This window comes from Hypanus sabinus, chromosome 8 (assembly GCF_030144855.1).
Source record: "Hypanus sabinus isolate sHypSab1 chromosome 8, sHypSab1.hap1, whole genome shotgun sequence".
NCBI classification, from domain to species: domain Eukaryota; kingdom Metazoa; phylum Chordata; class Chondrichthyes; order Myliobatiformes; family Dasyatidae; genus Hypanus; species Hypanus sabinus.
Genome location: NC_082713.1, coordinates 116,854,436 through 116,875,194, shown reverse-complemented (window position 1 = coordinate 116,875,194; position 20,759 = coordinate 116,854,436). Strand labels below are relative to the sequence as shown.

At 40.6% G+C, this 20,759-nt stretch overlaps 1 protein-coding gene across 3 annotated transcripts in view; it reads right to left on the bottom strand.

The window, feature by feature from the left end:
- cep290 (centrosomal protein 290) overlaps positions 1-20,759 on the bottom strand; it is a 185,867-nt gene that overhangs the window by 75,933 nt on the left and 89,175 nt on the right. For all 3 annotated transcript variants that reach the window (XM_059977654.1, XM_059977655.1, XM_059977656.1), the window contains 2 exons: positions 6,652-6,803; positions 4,451-4,562 (listed from right to left, as the gene is read on the bottom strand). In XM_059977654.1, coding sequence (XP_059833637.1) covers positions 4,451-4,562; positions 6,652-6,803 — 264 coding nt within the window. The remainder of the gene's footprint in view (positions 1-4,450; positions 4,563-6,651; positions 6,804-20,759) is intronic.

Here is a 20,759-nt window from a genome sequence, read left to right as displayed (position 1 = left end):
TCACACACTCAAAAGTGCTCCAGGACTTGCTTTCAAAGCTATAGTAAGTATTCTTAATGACGAAAATCTATGTGAGTGGATGATTGCCAATGACGAAAAACCTATTGTGCATCATCTTACAGACTTGGAAATTACAGACTGTGTTCTGAAAGCTGATAAAAACACTGCAACTGTTGAAGATGGCAGTGATGACAATGAAATAAATGAAACTGAAAGATTTACTATTGACAATTTAATTGAGTTGTTGGTGATTTAATCAAAGGGTTAGAGAAACATACCTTCATGATGGAACAAAAGCAAATGAATTTTTATTTGATGCAAGGAAAATTACACAGGAAAAGCACATGAAACAACTTCGCCTGGATGAAATGTTTAAAAAGATAACCGAGAAGTAAAATTCTTTGTAAGCAGAGTTGTAACAGGGTAGCAAATTACACAGCATCCACACAACCTGGGGTTGGGGTAGCTGAGCCGATTCAATCTCATGGGATTAGCGGGACCGGAGTGTGTATTCCCTAGACTTGGGCAGCCAAGGAAACCAGCAGGGTTTCACAAATATAATTTCAGATTGTAATCTTTTAAAAGAAATCATTCTAAAAATGCCACTTCTGGAACAGAGTCAAAGTTTATGTTCGCTAAAAAGCAAGTTAAGCAAAAGAAAATATTTTCTCTCATTAACACAATCAGAATCGGGTTTAATATCGCTGGTTTATGTCATGAAATGTGTTGCTTTGCAGCAGCAGTACAGTGTAATACATAATAAAACACTCAATTACAATAAAAATATTTATTTAATATATTATTAAGGTGTATTCTGGAGTTATGGTATTTAGAAAATATTAATTTCAACAGCAACCAGTCTTCAAACCTGAACGTGGAACGTGTAAGTAAGAGTTCAAAATGCCAGAACAATGGTGTTCTTGGAGCTGCAGTCTGGAGTCAATTACAAACAAAGAAACAGCCCACTGATCTGAGATGCATGAATGCAGTCCAGAGTCAGTGGGGATAACATTCATTTTTTGGGTGTCTGGAGGGTTGGTGTGAAGATGGGGGCACTTGAAAATTACATGCAATTCAAAGGAAGCATTGCGGATATAGCAGAGAGACATAGATAGGTTAAGTGAATGGGTAAGGGTCTGGCAGATGGAGTAAAATCTTGGTAAATGCGAGGTCATCCACTTTGGAAGGCAAAGTGGAAGAGCAGTTTATTATTTAAATGGTAAAAAACTTGCAGCGTGATGCTGTGCGAAAGGACTTGGGGGTATTTTGCATGAATCACAAAAGGTTGGTTTGCAGGTGCAGCAGGCTATCAAGAAGGCAAATGGAATGTTGGCCATTGCTAGAGGGATTTAATTCAAGAGCAGGGAGGTTATGTTGCAGCTGTATAGGGTACTGGTAAGGCGGCATCTGGAATACTCGTGCAGTTCTGGTCTCCTTACTTAAGGAAGGATATGCTGGCTTTGGAGGCAGCGCAGAGGAGTTTCACCAGGTTGATTCCAGAGATGAAGGGGTTAACCTATAAGGAGAGATTGAGTCTCCTGGGACTGTACTAGCTGGAATTCAGAAGATGAGAGGAGATCTTATAGAAACATACAAAATTATGAAAGGGATAGATAAGATAGATAAGGCAGGAAAGTTTTCCACTGGTAGGTGAGACTAGAACCAGGGGCATAGCTTCAAGATTCAGGAGAGTAAATTTAGAATGGAGATGAGGAAGAACTACTTTTCCCAGAGAGTGATGAATCTGTGGAATTCTCTGCCCAATGAAGCAGTAGAGGCTACCTCAGTAAATATACTTAAGACAAGGTTGGATAGATTTTGCATAGTAGGGGAAAATAAGAGTTGTGGGGAAAAGGCAGGTAGGTGGAGACGAGTCCATGAAAGGCGGAGCAGGCTTGATGGGTCAGATAGTCTATTCCTGCTCTGTTTCTTATGCTCTTATGGATACATTGTAACGATGGAATCGTCCTACTGTTACCTTTGATCTTTAGCATATAAAAATATCATGTAATATTGGGTCAGGGAGGCCTCTCCTTCCAATAGTGTCTCCAGTATAACTCCTGTTTGTTTTGCTGAATAAAGGCTTCTATATCCACCAGCTTCAGTGTCTCTCCGGTGACTTCGCTCACAGTCACAACAATATAATATGTAATATTTCAATATATTACATAATTCAATTTAATAAGTAGTGCAAAAAGAGAGAGAAAAATATTGAGGTAGAGTACTACTATCAAGCAGGAGGTACATCAGATTTCTGAACAGACAGTAATTCCATGTAGGAGAAGATGGCACATCTTGGTGATGAGGCCTCTTAATGATGGATGTTGCCTTTCTGAGGCATCGTCTTGCAGATTTCCTCAATGCTGGTGAGGCTACTGCCCCTGAAGAAGCTGTCTGAGTTTGCAAGTTTCTGCAGCTTTTTCCATAGCAGACGGTGAATGCAATCAGTTAGAATGCACTCCACAGCACATATGTAGAAATCTGCGAGTCATTGATGGCATACCAAATCTCCTCAAACTCCTAATATAACTGCTGTCACATATTCTTTGTAATTGCATCAATATATTGGGTCCAGGATAGATCTTCAAGAAATGTTGACGCCCAGAAACTTGAAACTGCTCTCCCTTTCCACTGCTGATCCCTCGATGAGGACTGGCGTCTGCTCCCTTGAGTTCTCCTTCCTGAAGTCCATAATCAGTTCCTTGGTTTTACAGACGTTGAGTGTGAGGTTATTGTTGTGACATCAATCAACCAGCTGATCTACCTCACTCCTGTATGCCTCATCACCATCTGAAATTCTGCCAGCATGAGCTATGTCAACAAATTTATAGATGGTGTTTGAGTTGTGCCTAGCCAAAGAGTCATTGGTGTCGAGAGTAGAACAATGGGCTAAGCATGCATCCCAGAGGGGCACCAGAGTTGATTGCCAGTGAGATGTTATTTCTGATCTGCACTTACTGGTCTCCCAATGAGGAAGTCAAGGATCCAGTTACAGATGGAGGTATAGTGGCCCAGGTTTTGGAGCTTTTTGATTAGTACTGAGGGTATGATGGTGCTGAACAGTGATCAACAAACAGCAGCCTGACATAGGTATTGCTATTGTCCAGGTGGTTCAAGGCCGAGTGGAGAGCCAGTGAGATAGCATTGCTGCAGACCTGTTATAGTGATAGGCAAATTGCAGTGGGTTCAGGCCCTTGCTTAGACAGGAGTTGACTCCAGCCATGACCAACCAACTTAAAGCACTTCATCATTGTGTATACGAGTACAACTGGCCCATAGTCACTGAGGCAACTCAACCTGCTCTTCTTGGGCACCAGTATGACTGGCACCCTTTTGAAGCAGGTGGGAACCTCCACGTCCCATTCCCATTCTGATATGTCTATCCTTGGCCTCCTCTACTGTCAAGATAAATCCACACTCAGGTTGGAGGAACAACACCTTATATACCAGCTGGGTAGCCTCCAACCTGATGGCATGAACACTGACTTCTCAAACTTCCGTTAATGCCCCTCCTCCCTTTCTTACCCCATCCCTGACATATTTAGTTGTTTTTTTTTCTCTCTCTGCCCATCACCCTCCCTGTTCTTCATTTCCCTCTGGTGCTCTCCCCTCCCCCTTTCTTTCTCCTGAGGCCTCCTGTCCCATGATCCTTTCCCTTCTCCAGCTCTATATCACTTTCGCCAATCACCTTTCCAGCTCTTGACTTCATCCCACCCCCTCTGGTCTTCTCCTATCATTTCGCATTTCCCCCTCCCCCTACTACTTTCAAATCTCTTAGTATCTCTCTTTTCAGTTAGTCCTGACGAAGGGTCTTGGCCCAAAACATTGACAGTGCTTCTCCCTATAGATGCTGCCTGGCCTGCTGTGTTCCACCAGCATTTTGTGTGTGTTGTTTGAATTTCCAGCATCTGCAGATTTCCTCGTGTTGACTGATTAGATATTTGCATTAACACGGGTGTACCTAATAAAGTGGCCACTGAGTGTATTTGCAAGCAAAACTAAGATCAGTCTTTACTTGAGATAATTTTGTACAAGTGATATATTTTTGAAAAGCTTTGCTAACTGAGCAGCTAAAAATAATTTACAGCCTACTGCTTAATTTGGGGTAGGGTAAAGGAGGGACTTCTGCTAGGTTTGACCATGTCTGCATGCATGCATCGAATTACTGTCACATGATTGGCTGATTAGATATTAGCATTAATGAGGTGTACATTATAAAGTGGCCACTGATTGTATATTTCTTATTATAATTTATAGTACATTCTATGTATTGCCAGAAAACAAAAAAATCACAACATATGTCAATGATAATAAACCTGATTCTGTTGCTGAAAATTTGCAGGAACCACATGAAATATTAATAGAAGACACAGCCTTTTACTGTGTTTTTCTTAATGATTCACTAGATGTTTTTTTAAACAAAAAAGTTGAATGCAAAATGTGTCCAAACCTGATAATCCAGCACCTGCATTCTGAGGGCCTCAACCTCCTTCTCCCTGGACTGCTGACGGGCTTCCAAAGCTGCAATCTGCATTTTGGCTACATCAGAAACATCTCTCAGCCTGAGGAAGAAGGCAATTTCATTAATGTCATTAACGTATTATAGAAAATATATTTAGTGCAATTTAAAAGCTGTATCTCTCAGTTTAATAGAGTTATATGAATATACACTGAGATTAAAGAAAATTTACTATCATCTGACTGCACATATATACAACCAAACAAAACAACGTTCTTCCAGACCACGATACACCCACAAAACATACTATATCATGCATAGCACATAAACAAAATATGACCCCAATAAGTTAATAAATACAATTCAGGAATACAGGTGGCACATAGCACAGGTCAACAGAAAACAGCTTGCTGTCCTAGTGATGAGACCTTGGTGGTGGCAGGGCATTCATTTGCCTCACAGCCTGAGGGAAGAAACTGTTACCGATTCCTGATGCTTGTGTACCTCCTCCCTAATGGTCGTGGGTCAAAGAGATTGTGGGGTGGGTGTTAGGGATCCTCAATAATACTTTGGGCCCTTCATATACAATGTCAAAATGTCAGGAGGAACTGGTGGGAAACCTTTGTCTTTCAATCAGTTTCTCCTCCAATAAATTTTATCCTATCCCTCTGACTCTGACCTTCTATGCCTGGCTCTCTCCACTGATTGTCACATTGTCACTTAGCTCCACTTTCAATCCCATTTTCTTACCTTTTCCCTGTAATCTTTGATGCTCTTACTAATGAACAACCAATTTTAATTATACCCAATAACTTGACTTTCACAGCCATCTGTGGCAACGAATTCACAGATTCACCACCCTCTGGCGAAATAAATTCCTCCTCATCTCTGTACTAAAAGGTCACCCTTGTATTTTGAGGTTGTGCCCTCTGGTCCCAGACCCCTCCACTATAGGAAACATCTTCTCCACGTCCACTCTAGCCCTTCCAACATTCAATAGGTTTCTATGAGATTCCTCCTCATTCTTCTAAACTCCAGTAAGTACAGGCCCAGAACCATCAATCACTCCTCATATGTTAACCCTTTTATTCCCAACTTTAGTAGCAACCTTCTTACATGTCACCTCTTTGACCAAACATTTGGTTACCCTATCTACAAGTTCACTCTATGTCAGCGTGAACGTTTTCCTGAATTAAAAACTAGCAGCAGTTAATAATGTTAAAATGTAAATAATATATTAAAAGGGTGCAATTGCTGGACTCAGGCCCAACAAGTATCATTAAGCTGATCCATTTGTCAATGACACTAATTCCATTAAATTATACGTATTGTGGCCCATACTAGAAACTCTGCACTTCCACAGTATTTAAAAGTTGATTCTTAATTTATCTGAGAACCTTCTGCTTAATGCAAAGTGTGGGTATGGGTGGAATGTATCACGAACTTTGACACAAAACTTGACACATTTCACTTCAAGTTTTGATGTAGATGTGACAAAAAAGGTAATCTTAAAAAACAAGATGAATCCAAGCATAACACCTTTTTTTAGGCAGAGCATTCCCCTTGGTGTAAATTTTCATGCTTTATCAACAGAACTTTGGGATGGAACTAGATCATCAAAAATAAAACACACTGGTGTGGGTTTATTATCATCACACGGACAGACACACAGATACATTGAAGGAGTAAAAAGAAAACCCTAATACTGAAAATAATGTTCCTGCTGCAGAGAAGTGGGAGTGCAGGTAAACAAATAACCTACAAGGGCCATGATGGTGAGATTAAGAGTTCAGGCATTAAACCAAAGGAAGAATATGTGGTGTTAATTTAGCCATGATCTAAGAGTTATGGAACTATTTTGAGGAGTTAAAAGGCCTATACAGTTGTTATGAGAGAGAAAAAGTACAAAATAAGTTACAAACAAAATAGTAATGACTACAGAGCAACACACAAAATGCTGGAGGAACTCAGCAGGTCGGGCAGTGTCAATGAAGAATAAATATTCAATGAATATTCAATGTTTTGGGCCGAGAGCTTAAGAAGGGTCCCTTCCATAGATGGTGCCTGATCGGCTGAGTTACTCCAGCATTTTGTGTTTCCTGGATTTCCAGCATCTGCAGAATCTCTTGTGGTAATGACCAAAATACATCTTGAATCAAAATGACATGTTCATGATTGTGCAGTTAACATACTTGGACACTTCAATTTTTAATTCGGATTCACTTTTCTCCAGCTCTGTGATGCGTCTTCTATCCATGTCACTCACTGCTTTGCTTACGCTGCTTGCCAACTCATCCCGCAGATCCTGCTCAACTTTCTGAACCTCCAGGTTTATCTTGGTCACCTGGAAACAGAGAGACAGAAAGTGGAAAAGAGCTTAGATTTTGAAAGAAAATATTTTTGTAGGTTACAACGAGACATTGAAAGGATGTAGAGCTGGGTAAGAGGCAGATAGAATTCAATTCGGAAAACTTAAGTGATACACTTCTAAAGTTCAAACGAATGCAGAATATAGGATTAATGGAAGGATCCTTAGCAGTGTGGGGGAACATTGGGATATTGGAGTACACATCCATAGCTCCCTCAAAATTGCCAAGCACGTTGATAGGTGGTTAAGGAGGCCTTTGATGTGTTGTCCTTCATTAGCCAGAGGACTGAGTTCAAAAGCTGTGATGCAATCTTGCAATGCTATAAAAACCTGGTTAGACTACACTTGAAGGAGTGCATTCAGTTCTGGTCCTCTGAAGGTGGTGGAAGCTTTAGAGGGTCCAGAGAAGATTGACCAAGATGCTGTCTGGATTGGAGAACATGTCAAATGAGGATAGAGGCACATAAATGAAGGGTTATATGGGAGAGGGAAATGTTAAATTGATTTTAGAGTGGGTTAAAAGGTCGGCACAACATCATGGGTCGAAGGGCCTGTATGGTGCTGTTCTATGTTCTATTACCAAAAACAATAAAATAATGCAAACCAGACTGAAAGATTAAATAAATAAATCACACATTCCACTTAACCCCACTCTATGAAAGGAAAGGTTAGCATATACTCTAATATATTTGGCTTCCACAGCCGTCTGCCACCTATTACCTTCTGTTTAGTCTTCTTTCCCTTTCCCCACCTTTTTATTCTGTACTTACCCTTCTTTTTCAGACCTGAAGAAGGGCCTGACTGTTTATTCATTTCCATACATGCTGCCTGATCTGCTGAGTTCCTTCAGCATTTTGTGTGTGTTGCTATGAATTTCAGATTCATATCAACAGTAGCTGAAGAAATTCCTCCGAAGCTCTGTCTAAAGTGACACCCCTCTATTCTGAGGCTCTGCCCTCCAGTCCTAGACTCTGCCACTATAGGAAACATCCTTTCCATGTTCACTCTATCTAGGTCTTTCAATATACAACAGGTATCAATGAGATCCATGCCCCCATTCTTCTAAAGAGACAGAGCCATCAAATGCTCTGCATACATTAACCCTCTCTTTCCTGGAATCATTCTAATGAACCTCCTCTGAACCCTCTTCAATGCCAGCACATCTTTTCTTAGAGAAGGGACCCAAAAGTTGTGAAGTGTATAGTTATGCACTATGGTAAAAGCAATGAAAGGGTTGACTATTTTCTAAATGGAGAGAAAATATAAAAAGCTGAGGTGTAAAGGGACTTGGGAGTCTTTGTGCAGGATTCCCTAAAGGTTAATTTGCAGGTTGAGTCAGATGTGGGGAAGGCAAATGCGATGTTAGCATTCATTTCAAGAGGACCAGAATATAAAAGCAAGGATGTACATTTCAGACTTTATAAAGCACTGCTGAGGCCTCATTTGGGAGTATAGAGAGCAGTTTTGGGCCCCTTATCTTAGAAAGAATGTACTGAAACTGAAGAGGGTTCAAAGGAGGTTAACGAATATTATTCCAGGCTTGTCATATGAAGAGCATTTAATGGCTCTGGGCTTGTATTCACTAGAATTCAGAAGAGGGGTGACCTTATTGAAACACATCAAATGGTAAAAGGCCTTGACAATGACGATGTTTCCCAATTGTGGGAGAATCTATGGCCAGAGAACATGGCCCCAGAATAGAGGGCTGTCCTTTTAGAATGGAGATGAGGAGGAATTTCTTTAGCCAGAGAGTGGCGAATCTGTGGAATTCTTTGCCACAGGTGACTTTGGAGGCCAAGTCTTTAGATATATTTAAGGCAGAGGTCAACAGATTCTTGATTGGTCAGGACATGAAGGAATACAGGGAGAAGACAGGAGATTGGGGCTGAGAGATAAATTGAATCAGTCATGATGAAAAGGCAAAGCAAACTTGATAGGCCAAATGACCTAATTCTGCTCCTATATCTTATGGTCTAAAATTACTCACAAAACTCTATATGTGGTCTGACCACTACTTAAAAAAGCCTCAAAATGACATCTTTGTTTTTATATTGTAGCCCTCTCAAAATTAATGCTAAAATTGCATTCGTCTTCCTTACCACTGACTCGGCCTTTAGGGAATCCTGCACAAAGGACTCCCAAGTCCCTTTGCATGTCTTACTTCTGAACTTTCTCCCCATTTAGAAAATAGTCTGCACTTTTATTTCTTCCACTGACTGGAGGAATAAGCAAAGAACTGGCAGATGGAATATAGTGTAGGAAAGTGTACATGATACATTATATTCCATATGCCAATTCTTTGCCCAGTCCTCCAATCTATTTAAGTCTTTCTTTAGACACTGCTTCCTCAACACAATCTGCCCTTCCACCTATCTTTGTATCAAGTGAAAACTTGGCCACAATTCTGTCATCCAAATAATCAATGTACAACGTAAAAAGAAGTGGTTTCAACACATGGCTCCCATGGAAAACTAGACACCACCAAGCAGAAATGGTCCCTTTTCTTCCAACTCTTTGCCTTCTACCAGGTAGCTGATTTTCAAATCCATGCTAGTATCATTCCTGCAATACCTTGGGCTCTTTTCTTGTTTAGCAGTTTCATGTGTGGCACCTCAAAGAACTTCTGAAAATCCAAGTAAACAGCATCCACTGACTATCCTGCCTGTTACTTTCTCAAAGAAAATAACAAAGAATCAAAGAACTAAAATAAATTTGGCAAAAGAGATAACCCCTTAAGGAAACCATGCTGACTCTGGCATACTTTATCATGCGCAACTTGTATTTGTTTCGCTCAGGATGTCCCACAGTAATACTCATCTTACAGCTAATACTCATCTTCTGAATCGTACCTGCTGATGCGATGTTGGGACAATGACAGACATTCTGAGCACAGTGAAGTCCATGGCTGCAGCCATTTTAGACTCTGGCTTTGTTACAAGATTCAGCCTGAGCACAAGTGACAACTCCCCTTTAACCTAAATAAGAGCCATTGTGTTCTCTTAAATGGGCAAGTGGGACCTACTATAGCAGGGGTTCCCAACCTGGGGTGCGAGATGGAATTTCAGGGGGTGCAACAAAGAGTGGCTTGTGTCCTTGAGTGACGAGTCACGAGCCATCACTCAGCCAGCTGCCAGTGTGCCTTGAGAAGTGATAGTAACATCTGTCCCAAGCACACTCCAGTCTCCGGCTGCCCGAGTCGAGAGAGATGTAAACTCACTCCAGTCTCCCGCTGCCTGAGTCAGCATTGAGGATTCTCATCAGTGTTACCTGGGAAGTTACACCTCACAGTTGAGGAGTCTCATCAGTGTTACCTGGGAGTTAGACCTCAGAGTTGAGGAGTCTCATCAATGTTAGCTAGGTTACATCTCAGAGTTAAAAATCATCTCATAATGCCAAAATCTTTATATATCCTGAATCAACCATCAAGTAATGACTTCGCGTTAAAACCAAACCCACAGACAGTAGGTAAATTATTCAATTATAAAATTTTAAAAAGCCTCATTTTGATAAAAAGCAGCTGAAGTCATTCATTCATATTTGTCTCAATGCATTAAAGCAGTTTTTGAATTTCAAAGGTATTTTTTCTCTTAAAAGATTTTTTTCTTGAATCGTTGATAATTTTGAATTGTGTTAGTTGAGGAGGTATCATGGTTAGCACTGAGGACTTTGAATCGTGTGATGGGAGTTCATATCTCCGGTAATCATAGGAAATAGGTGTGTAAATTCAGTAGAGAGTAGCCTAATAAGTCGCGTCGCGTCCCCGTAGCATTTCCACCTGACGATTTATCTTGGTGTAACTGCAGATAATATCATAATATAATATTCGAAAGCGTATTTCTCGCGATACTTTGCTATAGGCGTGTCTGGTTGAGTAAAGTGGTTATCGCTGACTTAGTCAGATAGCTTTTCTCATACTAGCTCATATTTTTCTCTTTACCCTTAACCCTTCATCATGTCAAAAAGAGGGAAATGGAATGATGACTATGTGTGCTTTGGTTTCACTTGTACAACAGGAAATGATGACTTGCAAAAACCCCAGTGCATTCTTTGTAGCGTTGTGTTTTCCAACTCAAATCTGAAGCCATCCAAGCTTCAAGAGCATTTCAAGAACAAGCATGGCGGAGCTGATGTTGAAGGACATGATGTTGGGTCATTGAAAATCAAAAGAGCTCATTTTGATTCACAAGGAACTCTTCCAAAATTATGTTTTGTTACTGTTGAAAAACCACTACTTCTTGCTTCATACCAAGTGGCATATAAAGTGGCCAAATCCAAGAAGCCCCATACAATTGCAGAAGATCTCATCAAGCCATGTGCACTGGAAATGGCAACAATTATCCTGGGCAAAGAAGCAAGAAAAAAATTTGAACAGGTGCCCCTATCAAATAATGTCATTCACAACCAAATCAGTGATTCGAGTGAAGATATTTTGGACCAAGTCATCTCAGATGTCAGAGCTTGTCCTCTTAAAATCTCTATTCAGTTGGATGAGTCAACTGATGTCTCCAGTTGTAGTCAACTCATCACATTAGTGAGGTATGTCAATAATGGTGCTGTGAAGGAAGATTTCCTGTTTTGTAAAGATCTGAAAGCAAACACAACTGCAAAGGATGTGATGCAGCTGGTGAAAGACTTCTATGCCAAACATGATTTAGATATCAAAGTCATTGGTTCTGTGTGCATTGATGGGGCACAAGCATTGCTTGGAAATAAATCTGGCTTTTCTGCATTGATGAAAAAGGAGATTCCAGACTTGCAAGTTACCCATTGTTTTCTTCATCAGCATGCTTTGGCATTAGAAACATTGCCTCCGAATTTGAAGAAAGTCCTTGATACTTGTGTGAAGATCATCAACTGCATCAGGGGGCGTGTTTTGAACCATCAAATCTTCAAATCATTTTGTGAGGATCTGGGAAGTAAACATTCAGTTTTGATTTTCCACACAGAAGTCCGTTAGTTATCACGAGGACAAGCTTTAATTCGCTTCTCTGAACTGTGGGAAGAAATCAAAGTTTTTCTGGAAGAGTGTGAATGTGATCTGGTTGGGGCAATGGAATCACAGGAATTCGTCCAAATGCTGGCTTACTTAGCTGACATTTTCACTTGTATGAATGACCAGAGTGTTTCTCTTCAAACAAAAGGGATAAACATATTGAAGGCTTGTGAAAAGTTGAATGCCTTCAAAGAAAAGTTATGTCTTTGGTGTCGAAGGATGGAAAGAGGCAGTCTCTCAAATTTTCGTTCACTAGAAGAGATGGTTGATGATGCTGGATCCATAACTCCTACTGTGCGTGAAGAAATTGTGGCTCATTTGGAAATGCTGTCAGAATCGTTTGATGGATATTTTGCTGCTGGAGACCTGAAGATTTCAGAAGAATGGATCATGAATCCATATTCCTACAATTTGGAGAACATGTCAGATGATGAAGAGCTGAAGGAAGATCTTACTGATTTGCGGACAAATTGAGCTCTTGAAATGCAATTTGAAAGCAAGACTTTGGAGGAGTTTTGGTGTGCAGCACTGGATATGTTCCCAAGACTTGGTGGCAAAGCACTCCGTGTCCTCACTCCATTTGCAACAACATACTTGTGTGAATCTGGATTCAGTTCTCTTTTGTCAATCAAGACAAAATCTAGGAATTGCCTGAATCCACAGGCAGACCTGTGGATCACAGTCAGCAAGAAAGTTCCACGTTTTGACTAAATCATGAATGAGAAGCAGGAGCAAAGAAGTCACTGAATTTTATGTTCACAATTGGGATTGATTTTACTGTTTACAATTTTTTCTGAATAAATTACAATCTAATTGCTCAATTTTTATTTGTATTTTATGCACTGAGTTAAAAGCTTATTTTTTAAGTTCAATTTGTTCATGCGCAGTATTGTATGTGGTTCAAAAATTAGAAATTAGACTTCTTCATCTTCAAATGTGATATTACTTTTGTAGGGGGTGCGAACATTAATCAGGCATTTCCTAGGGGTGTGGGGCATAGAAAAGGTTGGGAACCACTGTACTATAGCTTTAACTGTATTCTGAGATTACATTGCTGTGAGCACAAAGGTTGTCTCTTCAGTGTGGCCTGAACTTAAAGAACCAGGTCTTTTACTGAACCTCTGGACCTTGATTCAAGAACAGCATTGCAATTTGAGCAAGGATATGGGGAGAGGGTGTCTGAATAGAAAGGTTCAGGGTGTCAAGAAAAAAAATAGCAAAATCTAATTCTGCAAGAGCAGTTGCCCTACCATAGAATACCAACTCAGGCTATGGGTAACAAAAATGAGGATTGTCCCAAGTATCTTAATAATGCAAAAATTTACAACCGTCATCCTGCTTTGGTGTGGTTTAAACATATACCTAGGGGTGAAACAGCTGTAAATAAGTAGAATCAGAATCATCTTTATTATCACTAACTTAAGCCATGAAATTTAGGTCATTGTGGCAGCAGTTCAGTGCTACACAAGATATACTATAAATTATAATTAAAAATATGTAAAAACATTTAAATTAATAGTGCAAATAAAGAATAAAAATAGTGAGGTAGTGTTCATAGGTTGGTTCATTGTCTGTTCAGAAATCTGACAGTGGAGGGAAAGAAACTATTCCTAAAACATTGAGTGTGTATCTTCAGGCTCCTGTACACCCTCCCCCCATGGTAGTAATGTGAAGAAAACATATCCTGGGTGGTGAGAGTCCTTAATGCTTCCTTCTTGAGGCACTGCCTTTTCAAGATCGTGTGGAGGCTTGTGTCAGTGATGGAGCTGGCTGAGTTTACATCCCTCTGCAGATTTTTCCAATACCGAGCAATGGCCCCTCCAGATGGTGACGCAACTAGTAATACAAAAATAGCAGCAATCCCAGAATTAACCAATTGCTGTATCTATTTTCCAAACAGCAACTGGGAATATAGATTCTGTTATGTCTTCCTGATTTGGTTTGTTATTTTATTTCTCATTACTAGATTTCACTGCTTACTTTTAAGTTCACAGCTGTTGTTGATTACTTATTATCACCTTGTTAAGCAATTAGCTTTTGCATTAGTGAACAATAAACTACAACTACACCAGGACCAGAGTTTATCTGTCTGCTAGACTTAAGAAAACAGGAAAACTCTCAAGCGAGGGCAGAATGGTAAAAAGACACTCTCAAAGGTGATTCTACCTGTGGTGGATAAGATGTTGATTGTTTGAGCTCCCACATGTCATAAAGTTAAAATGCCAGCAACTAAGAAAACGGTCTTTAAAACCAGGTCAGTGTGTTCGTTACGTTCATCCAGACTACCTGGACAGTCTAGTGAATCTGTGGCAAGCACGGCAGCACAGGAAGCCTGTTCAAGGGCTGAAGCAATGTTAATCAGGGCATCATTTTCAAAAAGGAGCAACTAATATAAAAGTAGAGAAGACCCATCTGCAGTATGAAAAAAAAGAGGCAGAGGCAGCTTTAGCTAAGGAAAAAATTCTTTGAGGTGGGCATGGAGCAGGTAGCTGACAGTGTCATTCAGCTAAAAGTACTACAAAGTATGTTCAAGACCTGTTTGCTTATGCTTGTCCCCTCCCACCAGTAGACACTGAAGGCTTAGACTTGTCAATCAAGACTCAAAAAGGGTGTGTTGGGGGGGGGGGGGGTTTCCCTGTTCCTCAGGATAACACCATGCAATTGGAAATGACACAGAACAGAGACCTCGGGGAGGCTGCCAAAGATGAAGACTTGTTTTACCTTGACACTGCATGAGGGATTAGTCCCATTTTGGAGAAACTCCCCTTTAGTCTACAGGAGAAATGGATATCAACTAAAAGATGGAGTCTGCTTCCTACCCTTCTCCCTTTCTAGTTTCATCTGGGATGAAGCCAAGATGCGAAAAGTCCCCAGCTTTGACATGACCACCTCTAGTTCAACACTACTTAAATCAGCAAAACCTATTAGAGGTTTGGTGGACAACACTGTCCAAACGGATGATGCTAAAGTGTCAGAAGATCCTAACAAGTAGTGCCCTCTACATCAGAAACCACACCCTCTCTGGAAGTGTAAAGGCTTCGGGGGAAACTTTCAGAGGAGAGAAGGGCCTTCTTTAAAAAGCAGACCGGGTGAGGGGCTGTTATACTGTCATCCAGTGCTTTGAATGTGGCAGTAACAAACGCATTGCAGCTCTTCATGTTGGCCCACCTCCCTGGTCTGTAAAGAACTACACAGATACCTCCTTACAGCATGGTGGGGAGGGAGATAAATCCTTTTCTCTCCAGTTGCTACCTTGCCTTGTACTGCAGTCTGCATGGAAAACTCCATTGGTAAGTCTTGTTCAAAGATCTGCCTCATTAATGTTTAGCCAGAAGGCCGCTGTGAGAAGAGGATGAGGATGTATGTCATCTTGGATTATCAGAGCAGTAAGTCACCAGCTGAATCATGTAATTTCAGCTTCTTCAACATAACCAGTGGTGCCTCACCTTATAATGGTGAATCTGTGGAATTCTCTGCCACAGGAAACAGTTGAGGCCAGTTCATTGGCTATATTTAAGAGGGAGTTAGATATGTCTCTTGTGGCTAAAGGGATCAAGGGGTATGGAGAGAAATAAGGTACAGGGTTCTGAGTTGGATGATCAGCCATGATCATACTGAATGGCGGTGCAGGCTCGAAGGGCCAAATGGCCTACTCCTGCACCTATTTTCTATGTTTATATACACTTAAGACATGTGCAGGTGTGTCACAGACAGTTAGGTGAAGAGCAAGAGGCTTTATTGTTGAATCTCTTGATGAAAAGACTTGTTTAGCTCTACTCATGCTTACTGACTGTGACAAACTTCCAGAAAACAAGTAGGAAATCCCCACTCCAGAAGCAGCGACTTACCACCCTCATCTCAAGTCCTTAGCCAGCAAGATGCTGTCACTCCACATAAAGGCTGCTCCCACTAGGAAGAGACATCACACAGGTACACAAGGTACTTGAACAAAGAAATGGGCCTCCAAATGCTCCCTTTGAGCAGGGGGTAGCACTTGGGTGGGTCATACATCTGCCTTAGGTGTGCACATAAACCTGTAAACATCTTCAGAACTAGCATTCTTGAAAATGGGTGCCCCAGTCTCATGAACCCCTGCCTTAGCAGCATCCACGTCAAGGAGAGCTTTGGACAGACCTGCCAGCCTCCCGTGTCTCCCGTCTTGACCTCACATCAAAAAGGTTTGACAAGCAACACAGCAAGCATGGGCGAATCTGTCTTTGTCCACACAAAGAATGACAACAAACCAGGGCCTTCAATGGATGACCTTACTTTCCTGAGAGTGATTGATAGCATCAAGGGTGATTGATGGTTCCATCAAGACAGCTCAAATAGCTGGGTGGCACCTCTCCCCTTCCGTAGCCCTCAACAATGCCCCTCAAACAACCATGAGCAAGCAAGCAGCTGCTTTCCTTAACTTACATGCATGCCCAAGAAACATCCTGAAATTACTGCCCCATGACTCAAACTCTGCGCTGCTATCCAAGTGGTAGAAGTGGCAGGTGTGATCACTGATGAAATCAATGACAAACTTGATGCAGTGACATTGTACTCTCATTCCAAGGTGGTTTTTGGGAGCATCCACATAATGAATCCAGAGGTTTCTATGTGTATATGAACATCAGGGTGCAGCACACATGTGAGATCAACTAATCCAGTGCAGCTGAAATTCAAACCTACTGACCAGAACTCTGCTGATGAAGCCACAAGACCAATGTCAGCCAGCGATCTAGCTCATGGCACGTGGTTAATAGGACTCGCGTTCTTGTTTAGCTCAGCTAGAACAGAGGTCATTATTCTACAATTTGATCTGATTGACCCAGAATCTGATGCTATCTGTCCACAGGTCACATGCCATGCTACTAACATCTCCAGCAACTGGTTAGACTCCAAATGCTTTGAGAGATTCTCAAGCTGGTGATTACAGTCACATGCCACAGCAAGGTTTGTACATGTTGCTAAATAATTTGCACTAAAGAGCAACTGTAAGGGCTCGCATATTTGTGATGGACTCTGTTCCCTCTATGGCTTAGGTCAAGCCAGGACCTTCACCATCTACAATCTGCAACATGATGTCTTTAGGAAGAAAACAAACAGTATAAATGGAAAAATAGACTCAGAAAATGATTAAATTGTGAACTTTGGTTACAAATCTGCAAAAACAAAGACAATATATTAAGTTGTACAGGTTTTAGATTTGGTTTGGATTCTCTTTTGTGTATTTGATACAATCTAATTGGCTTATTTCATAATAGATTTGATGTTGGGATGTGATTTGTATTTTTTTAAACCACGACGTTGTGTTGCTTTTGTTAGTTTATTGTAAATATGATTTTCTGAAATGCTGTCAAATGCATAACCCCTTTGATACACAATCTTCAGTTTAGAGGAAGTCCTTTCCAAGCCATTACATCATGGCTATTTTCTGGCATGGATTTTCAACGGCTGTTATAAACCATGGGTAGTGATCCCTCTTGAAGGATAGGATTTTACTCCTGTTTTTCGAATCCAGTTGGTGGTCTTATTATTCTTTAGTATTTGAATGTGCTATTCAATGGATCAAGGCCATTGACTCAAATATGTTTAATGTTTTTTTTCGTGAAAGTCTTGAGTTCAATTGGTGGCATCTTTTAGAGATAGCAAGCAGAGAGTGATAAGTCCTTCCTGATTTTGTTGGTTATTTTATTTCTATTTACTGGAGCTCGCTGCTTACTTGCAAGATCGTAGTTGTAGTTGATTAATTATTATCTTGTTGTTAAGCAATTAGCTTTCATCATAGGTCGGTCATTTTATAATGTTTGTACATTTCATTTATACACCAGTTAGAAGTACTTTGTTCGAAGTTCAAGGAACTTTAATCAATATTTGAATCTACCTTTCCTGAGAACTCTGAGAAGTACTGTCTTTTTACAATATGCAAGGGGCTGAGTAATGTATGGCAAACAATAGAAGCGCGTTCAAACTACAACTATGCCGGGACTGGAGTTTACCTATCCGTCTAGCTTAAGAGTACAGGGAAACTCTCAAGCGTGGGCAAAATAGATCCATATGTAATTCCTAGGTAGATAAGCTGGTAAAGAAAGCTTTTAGCACATTGGACTTCATAAATTGAAGTTCTGAGTACACAAGTTGGGATGTTATGCTGAAGTTGTACAAGACGTTGGTGAGGTCCAATTTGGAGTATTGTGTGCAGTTCTGACCACCTACCTCCAGGAAAGATATCAATAAAACTGAAAGAATGCAGAAAAAATGTACAAGAATGTTGCCAGGACTTGAGGGCTTGAGTTATAAGGAAAGGTTGAATATGTTAGAACTTCCTTCCATAGAACAGGGGTTCCCAACCTGGGTGTACAGACCCCATGCTTAATTTCATCCGTCCATCACATGAAAAAAGGGTGGGAACCCCTACCCTAGAGCATAGTATAATGAGATGTGATTTAACAGAGGAACACAAAATTATGAGGGTTATAGATAAGGTAAATGCAGGTAGGCTTTATCTATTGCAAAACTATGTTAAGGGTGAAAGGTGAAATATTTAAGGGAAACTTCATCAGAGGGTGGTGAGAGCATAGAACAAGATGCCAGCAGAAGTGGTGGATGCAGAATTGATTTCAACTTTTAAGAGAAGCTTACATAGGTACTTGGATCGGAGAGGTCTGGGTGCAGGTCAATGGGACTAGGCAGAATAAAAGTTTGGCATAGCCTAGATGGACTGAAGGGCCTGTTTCTGTGCAGCAGTGCTCTATGACTCTAAGAATAATTAGTAAACATTTGATTAGCTTTAAAGTGCTTCAATAGCAACTTGAAAACATGAACAGGGGGACTTCCGGTAAGATGGCGATTGCTTAGCTGCTCCGAACTTTTGTTCCGTTACTGTCGCTATCTTTGCACTAAATGTCTCCATTTTTTAAACCTTAGTTGGGAACTTTTTCGGTACCTCTTACTTGCCTGTGAACACATCTAACTTACAATGTCTAGCAACAGCTCTAAATCCGGGAGAAAGGAAGCTACGACTCTCTCAGACGAGACCCTGGCTGCGCTCGGTCAGCTCAGAGACGAAATTTTAAAGGAATTCAAAACCGCTTTCAAACAGTTGGAGGACAAGCTTGATCGGATCAACGACAAGGTGGACAAACATGCCCAACACTTATCTCGCATCGATTCGATTTCTGACGATTTAGAAAGTCGTGTTCGATACTTGGAGACTCTCTGTTCCAGCTTGGAGGAAAAGTGTGGCAAACTCTTCTTCAAATCGCATCTTGAAAATCGCAGCAGACGCTGCAATCTTAGAATTCTTGGATTGCCAGAGGCCACCCAACAGGGATCAACAGTGAAGTTTTTCGCCGAGTTTCTCTGTGAGATATTCGGGAAAGATTTGCTTCCAAACCCGCCTGAGCTCGAACGGGCACACCGGGTCCATGTTCCCGCTGGAATTCTGGGCAACCGCCCGCGACCCGTAATCTTGTGCTTCCATCAATACCAGGTAAGACACCGTCTGATCGTAGAGGCACGTCGCAGAGGTTCTTTTATTTTCCAGGATACAGCCATTCGCTTTGTGGAAGATTTTGCACCCCAGACCTTAAAGATGCGCGCTGAGTTTAAAGGCGCAATGAAAGTGCTTTTTGATCGTGGTTTTAAACCCTCTCTTCATTCCCCTGCTGATCTACGAATCAAGCTTAACACTGGGAAATACAAATGGTTTAAGTCAGCGAAGGAAGCTGAAGCATTTGTGGCAAGTCTTCCGGCTATCCAGCCATCTTCGGAACCCGATCGGACCTCCTAGAATGGTGGATAAGTACTTCTCGTAGTAAAATTACTTTTTCTGGACTCAGACGTTACTTGAATCATTCAGACATTATTCATCGAAACTCTAAGGGCTGTTGACAATCTCTCCCTGGATTTGGTGTGTGTGTAATCTATTTTTTATTTTTGTACAACTTTATCTACAGAGTTCTACAACTGACTTTAACTTGTTTTGGAGGTTTGAAGTCCTCAGTGAAGGCCTTCCTGTTTGTTGGTTCACAGTTTAATTGCCGATCTATTTTTCCTTCTTTTTATATTTATTTATTTTATTATACTTTTTTCTTTTCTTCACCCCTTTTTTCTAATCTCTGAATTTTTTTCTCTCTCTCTGTAAATGGTTGATAAATACTCGTCTTGAATTTATAATTTTCCTCTTCCTCTCCTTTTTTTATATCCTTTTTTTTCCTTTCTCTTACTTTATTCTTCTATAATTTTTTCGCTGGCAGGTTAGTTTTGGTCCTCTTCCGATTTTCTCTGTATTAAGTTTTACATTCCTGCAGAAGGTGTTCTAATCTGAAGTTATGTTTTCTAGTGCATAAGCTAGTTACTATTTGTTAAAGTATTTACACGGAACTGCTGTTAATGACACAGATCTGGAAGTTGTATTTGGGTTAATTTTTTTGGTAGAGCTAGCTACATGTTTTGGTAGCCGTCTAGTTTTGGGTTGTGTGGGTGGGATGGGTTTTCTAGTTCCAACATCACTCACTGTATATATTATATCTCTTTATTGCTCATGACATGTATATGTTTTGATTTTACGAATCTATGTTTACATCTCTGCTCCCAGACTGCTATTGTACTGCTTGACTTTTTATATTCCTTCTGCCTTTTATGCATTAGTAATCCATAATGGCTAGTGCACTTAAATTCGTGAGCTGGAATGTAAAGGGATTGAATCACCCTGTTAAAAGAAGGAAGGTATTCTCACATATCAAACAACTCAAAGCTGACATTGCTTTCCTTCAAGAAACTCATATTCGTTGTTCTGATAACTCCCGGCTTTTGTCAAAGTGGGCGGGTCAGCATTTTCATTTATCCTTTACCGCTAAAGCTAGGGGAGTCTCCATTCTTATTAACTCACATATTCCTTTTGAACTCCATAATAAAATATCTGATATAAATGGCCGTTTTATTATTGT